We start from the raw sequence: 6,531 nt of genomic DNA on the forward strand, positions 1-6,531 counted from the left end.
GCTGAATCTCTTACAAGCGCTCAACGAGCTTCCTCACACAAATTCAGCTCAAGTCAAATTATCGTCTGCTCTACCTCTTGAACCTGGCATGAGTCTGGAGCAGGTTTCTTCGGGAGCTAATGGCTGCGTCTAGGAAGGAGGCTTTCGCGGTGCAGAAGGAGCTGGTCTCGTTTAAGGTTTAGTATCACAGAGTGCCGCGAACGCACCTGCATCGATGATTGGGGAACTATTTTGTTCTGTGATACAATATACGTCGTGTTAAGCATTATGTTTGATTATGTGCATGACTGGTTGGTGACCATTACGAGATCGGGGATTGCACAATGTGCACTTTAGACACGATACTCGGTTCTAACATACAATCTTGTTCGAACATGCTTCTGTGGCCCGAGACTGTCGCCTTGCGGAAGATTCAGAGTGACGCATTTGAGTTTGGTGCTAGGGTTGTAAAGCTGAACGCGATAAGCTGGAGAGACCGACCCTCATGTTCAAATACTCCAGCGTTCATTTACACGATAGACCGCTCATGATGAGCGCTTGAACGATGCGGCATTGACGTATCTATCGTCTTATAGCCAAGGTGGAGCTGCGTACTCCGCAGATACGTACCAGCATCCGTTTTGAAGTCTTCTGGCGCAGTTCGGACCCAGCCCCATGTCTTCAATGATGTGCTGCAGGTGTCCATCCAGGGCAGGCAGTATGTCTACCCGTCCGTGAAGGGTGCATATCTGGTATGTGATAGTACTGGATGATCTACTCTTGAGCCCTTCGTCGTTACTGTCTCATCGCTAGATGGACTCACTGTTACATTACTCCCTATTCTGCAATCTGGCGTCGGGGAGGTGAAGGCGCGATCTGCGTTAGCGCTAGGCAGTTATAACGTACGTCAAGCTTTGCCTTGCACACATAATAACAGCCACTACAACTACCGCCAACTCCTGCACCATGGCATCCACAAAGCCAAGCCAAGCGCTTCTCAAGAAATTGATGAACTCGAAAATCCGCGTTGAGAATCGTTCTGGCATCACTCATTGTCTGCCACCAGTCAAGGAGCTACAAGACCCCATTGAATGATTCCTGCCTCCTGCTGGTCAATACTACGACCAAAGCGTTTTCAGATGTCTCTCCAGCGTGCCCGACCATCATAAGGAGCGTGTCCTTTGTTGGAACGCAAAGCCTACAGGCCAGAAGTGTAAATGCCAGGAGAAATGCATGTTGTGTGGGACAAAACAGTAATGTGGCACCACCTGTCCCAAGGTCTACGCGAGCATCAAATGGTGGCAAAGCCAAAGACACTATATGCGAAAGAAAGCTCAACTTTGACCCAACCTAGGCGAACGCGCCTACCTCGCTGTTGCTGGAGTCTTCAAGGGCTGGAAAAGAATGGAAGATCCAGTCATTGTGAACATGGAACATCCTGCCGTGAAGGCTTTCTACGCGGGTAGACCGGCACCACAGCAATATACACCCTCCAGATAGGCTGCCAAAGCATCCCATGGTCGACGCGACCATGGTGCCGATGTCGACAAGCACCCTTCGAACAACGTATTGATGGCGGAGGTCCCAGTGGGAAACATTCTTTGTTCCGGTATCAGCGCAAACGCGGCGAATGCGTGGGAAGAGTTGATATAGGAGTTGGAAGCAAAGGTCCTGCATCTGGAGGAAGGTGCTGGTTCACAGAAGGAGCAGCATTGAGAAAGACAGATAGACCAGAGTCCTAGATCAGGACAACGAGCTTTTGCGTCACGATGACAGCGAGGGTAGGGCTGCGAAACGACCACGACTGTAGGAGGTGGTCTTGATGACGGAGGATACAGAACGGTCCCGAGACTAGGCTCGATCAGCCGTAGCGTCAACGAACACCGACCGGTGGACGCGGACTTCGCAATTTATTTGGCAGACCCATCACACATCTTCATGCGACATCTAAAAGGATTCTGACATGCTGTGCTTCGTACCTCTTGCTCCGTATCGTTTCCGCCGCCTTGAAGCCCATTGCAAAGCCGCGCCCGTGGTGCGCGATACACGCGGCACGCGTTACTTGCACGTTACAAGCACGATGACGGCACACAGACTTGCCGAAGGAAAACCAAGGCAGACAAAGCTCGATGATCCTAGACTGTTCCGAGAGATTAGCTGGTGGCTTGTGATCAACATCTAACGGAGTTGTCTATAGGCTTTGCATTGTAGTACTCGGCAGAAGTGCAGCACAACCCCGATGAAGAAGCCCGAAGCTTATGCACCCTTCCGTGCAAGTAGCTGGTCCTTGTACTTACCTGTAGTCCGCACCTGATGCTCCTGTTGGTAGGCGAACTCTTAGGTCTTCTGCCTGGCTAGGGACTGTCCAGCAGCGTCCGTCTTGGTCATCTTTGCGACCGTCATACATCGGACTCCGTTTTGCGGCATGTTGATGCAGACAGTATATGAGCATTGCATGCTCCCAGCAGCTTCGAACTTCAAGCAAGACTTCAAAAAATCCTAGGAGCCGGATCTCACAGGACCTCCACTCGTTTAAATTCAATCCAGCTTGCTCACTTGCACTCCCTACCTAGACGTCCACCACGATCAACATATATTCTACTTCATCTCCTCCATTATACGACATGTCCACGTTCAACAACTTTGATCGACTCGCCATGAGCGAGACTCAATTCCTCCGCATGGCCGAAGCCGAACTGCAAGCGTCCCAGCGCCCTCAACTCCAACGGGGCGCTTCCTTCGCTGAGAAGTACCTCTGGAAGTCTCCCTCTCTTGGCACATACTCCATTCGGCGCGACACCTCCCCAACAGCCGCGTCCCCCGCTCTCTCAACGACATCCTCCTTCAGCTCTCCGAAGATATCGAACGAAACCTACTTCGGCCCCTCGTCCGTCACTAGTCCCAGTATGGGCAGCGGCTGGGGTCTTGGCCTTGTCTTTAGGAAGAGGAGTGGCACAAATGCGAGTGAGCCTAGTAGCCCGAGTATTGGTGGCCGTACACCAACGTTAGGTGCTGACAGCCCGAAGTTAGGGAGCAGTAATGTGCAAGAGCATAAGAGGAGCGGGAGTGCGAGCTCGGAAAGGAGGCGGGACGAATTCGGGTTGGCGAAGGAGAGGCATATCACGCAATCATTCTAGGTTTGAAGGAGGTGTTCGGATGTTTGAGGGTTTGTGATTTCGGATCACATTTCTGTCTTTTCGATATGTCTTACGCGCCTCGGCTCCTATCTGTTGTTGCAATGCCATCCATTCTTTGCCATGTCCCCGCAGTCGGTCCGTTCCTAGCGTCTCACCCCGCGTTGATGTCCTATGTTCAGGCCTGCAGGTCTGCACGATTGCGACGCGGATCTGCGTTCACTTCACTCAACCCATCTCGCCAAGACCCACCTGCTTATCGCGCTCACCATTAAAACAATATGGCTCCTCGCACCCCTCGACATCTGCAACTCTATCAACGATGCCTATGGCTAAGTCATTCGCATGCCTACAGTACTGTTTGACAATAACGTAGGTGCGCAGCTTTTGGTTGATACCACTTACCAGTGTCAACTCCCGACTTTCATCCGTTTTCTTTGTATCACCATAAAGCTCTGGTATATCACTCAGAACCTAAATCCGAGGACAATCCTTATGCGCGCTTGTCCTTGCCCCGCGACGACCACAAGATCTACGAGAACAACGACTTTCTCTATTCGTTGGCTACGAAGCCCACTCCTAAGAAAACGACCTACTCTTGTACTACCAGCCTTGCCCGGTCTCGCCGTGTCCACCGGTAATAGCACTATCAATTATGCCGGTGTCGTCAACATCCACCAAGACTTAGGCAGCTACATTCCGGCTCCTCGCGCGGACAGTCCTGCTCTGTGGACTCTGGCAGCATCAGCTTAGGCGCCTGTTCCTGGTGGTGAGGAAGGCCTTTTAGGTGCCAAAAAGCTTAAGGCTCGGGAGGTGAATGACTCTGCCTAGACTGTTGACCCAGTGCAGGTGTGCGAGATAGCCGTGCAGATCCAAGACCTTTTTCAGCAGCGCCAAGTTTTCATGGAAAGCACGAGCACAAGAGTTTCGAATTCAAGAAGTTCCATGCTGCCAAAGTGAATGCTCGGCCAGAGACCGAAGGCAAGCGTCTGCAGCTCGAGAACCGCAACAACGAGCTCATCAAGGCGAACGCGAGCTTCTCAGCCGAAGTCGCGAAGTTCTCCCGTATCTCACCCCAGTGCGCTACCGGTACGTCCGCCGCTCCGGAGCAAGAACTATGGCTCCTGGCTGCAACTGTGCAGTACTGTCCCTCCGACGCTCCAAAATCACCTGGTTACCCCAGGTGACTATGCGATGTATCAAAGCCCACAAACTGCTCCCAAAACCCTGCTCCCCTGTGTCTTACGCCGGTTCCAAACTTTAACTAGGCCCTTCTTTTTTTGCACTTGTCTTACGCAATTTACCTCGGCATTGCGTTTATTCTAAAGCACTTAGAATAATGCATATGACATAAAAGCGACAAATACAACGTTACTTTAAGATCTATGCTACATGAAGATGTTACTCACACAATTAACTTATTCGAAGTAGCTAAATCTGTTTTAAAACCTGCAACTAAGTAATCTGCTGTAGAGGAGATATTCTGTGGTCAAGAATTAACAGACTCAAACAAGTGAAAATATCTCTCGCTTGGCCTTGCTGCGGACAAAGAATGTGCGCATTAGTATTAAATCTGCTGCTGAACTGCTAATGCAATATGTACACGGGTTTGATAACTCTCCAATGTTCTACCACAGTCTCCCAAACCACTGCTTACCACGTTTACATTTGTGATGCTCCAAACTCAGGTTTTCCCCACCACAGTGTGACATGGTTCTATTTTGCGCTGATTCGTCTGTTTGACCTTTGTCTGATCTTTACCATCACCCACCACCACCTGGCACAATACGCCATTGACCCTTCGGAGCAGCACTGAACCAAACCGGCAAGAACGTTGTTATCACTGGTTCTGTAAGATTTTTTTTTTTCTAGGCAGCGCTTAGGAGAGAAAGGAAGTGGAGTGGGCCGTGCAATAGCCAAAGCTTTTGCTTCAGCAGGCACTTCTCGCCTGTTACTAATAGCCCGCACCGAGTCCAAGCTGCAGGAAGCTCCCGGTCCGGACGTATAGAGCACGCATGTCGATACTTTTGCAACATCTTCGACTACATCCGCTTCCATTCCGAATGTGCGTTGTTTGACTGACTTAAATCGTGGCAGATTCACTTCTCCTTTGGAGGCGGTAACCGACACTACCGAGAACTATTGGTTCGGGAAACCGTAGTCTACTGTGGTGACATGGTAGTTTTAGACCCTTCAGGGTGCATACAAGCTGCTATACACATAGACCTGAAACTGTTAATATCGAATCATACCCAGAATGAGTAGCGGACTTACAAAGTATTGGGCGCTTCTGAGCAAGCCGCCTGCGCAGTTGATTCGGAACCCTCCTCTGCACTTGCGATTCGAACTGGTACTGTGGCAGACTGTACACAATTGCAGGCAGGCTCAAAGTACTTCGATGTGACATAAGGAACTTCGTTGATGACCGTATGGATGCTGGCAGTTGCTATGACAGCACTGATTGGTATTGTCGAAGTCTGTATGCAGTCGCAGGTGGGTTCCCAATATTGTGTTGTCGTACAAGGAACCCCACTGACAGTAACCAAGCGAGCGGCCTCAAATGACGGTCCTGGCGTGTAAGCGACAGGGACAACAGTGGTCTGTGTACAAGCGCAAGTCGGCTCGTAGTATGATAGCGTTGTACATGGTGTGCCATTAATCATCGTTGTCTTGTAAGATTCTGTGGACGTTCTTGTTGTCTCTGACGTTGTGTATATTAGAGAGTGCGTCTTCGATTTGACAGGAGCTGGATGCGTGGAGTTCCATACTCTGGTAGACACGTAGATCGAGTAGACTTTGCTTTTGCCTCCGATGGATGTGGTTGAAGTGCTGAAGCTGGAACCCTTGGACGAGTGATTGTACCGGGATCGACTCATGGATGTCGTCTTTCCAATCTTGTATGTGGTCGAAGTTGTCGTACGGGAAATCTTCGATGAAGTCGACTGTATCCTTGGGGAATAAATAGATATCTTGAATGTTTCTGAAAACTTTTTCGTCGCTGTTGAAGTCACCGGTACCCTTGACGATCTGGAAGGTGTTGAAATTTGAGGCCTAGAGGTGATGATTGAAGTATCGGGCCTAGTTGAACTGCCTCGACTAAATCTCAGTGACGAAGAGGAAATGCTTGGCACACTGGGATTGGTCCGTGTGATAGATGTGATCGATAGGTGGGGGACAATAGGTACGCTCGGTGTCCTGGAGATAGATGTTGTGTCAGACACTTGGGGGATACTAAAAGTGACTGGCACATCTGGCACATCTGGCACATCTGGAACGACCGGAACATCTGGCACATCTGGCACATCTGGAATGACCGGAACATCTGGCACACCTGGAACGACTGGCACATCTGGAACGACTGGCACATCTGGAACGACTGGAACAACTGGAACGACTGGCACATCTGGAACGACTGGCA

At 50.3% G+C, this 6,531-nt stretch overlaps 3 protein-coding genes across 3 annotated transcripts in view; 1 reads left to right on the forward strand and 2 right to left on the reverse strand.

Annotated features, from left to right (window-relative positions):
* Positions 1 to 2,470: 2,470 nt before the first annotated feature.
* M421DRAFT_416323 (uncharacterized protein) lies at positions 2,471 to 3,146 on the forward strand. The gene has a single exon (XM_033591016.1). The coding sequence runs from the start codon at positions 2,604 to 2,606 to the stop codon at positions 3,114 to 3,116; it is 513 nt and encodes a 170-aa protein (XP_033452959.1). The 5' UTR covers positions 2,471 to 2,603; the 3' UTR covers positions 3,117 to 3,146.
* A 1,956-nt stretch (positions 3,147 to 5,102) lies between these two features.
* Positions 5,103 to 6,102, reverse strand: M421DRAFT_247232 (uncharacterized protein). Its single transcript, XM_033588570.1, has 2 exons — positions 5,388 to 6,102; positions 5,103 to 5,339 (listed from the first exon to the last, which is right to left on the reverse strand). Exons 1-2 carry the CDS (start codon positions 5,987 to 5,989, stop codon positions 5,276 to 5,278), a joined length of 666 nt encoding a protein of 221 aa, XP_033452960.1. The 5' UTR covers positions 5,990 to 6,102; the 3' UTR covers positions 5,103 to 5,275.
* The window catches only part of M421DRAFT_247231 (uncharacterized protein), a 1,947-nt gene continuing 1,518 nt past the window's right edge, over positions 6,103 to 6,531 (reverse strand). Inside the window, exon 2 of the mRNA XM_033588569.1 lies at positions 6,103 to 6,531. Within this exon, the coding sequence (XP_033452961.1) occupies positions 6,217 to 6,531 (315 nt within the window). The 3' untranslated portion in view covers positions 6,103 to 6,216.

The sequence above is a fragment of the Didymella exigua genome (genome assembly GCF_010094145.1).
Source record: "Didymella exigua CBS 183.55 unplaced genomic scaffold M421scaffold_3, whole genome shotgun sequence".
Classification (NCBI taxonomy): Eukaryota; Fungi; Ascomycota; class Dothideomycetes; order Pleosporales; family Didymellaceae; genus Didymella; species Didymella exigua.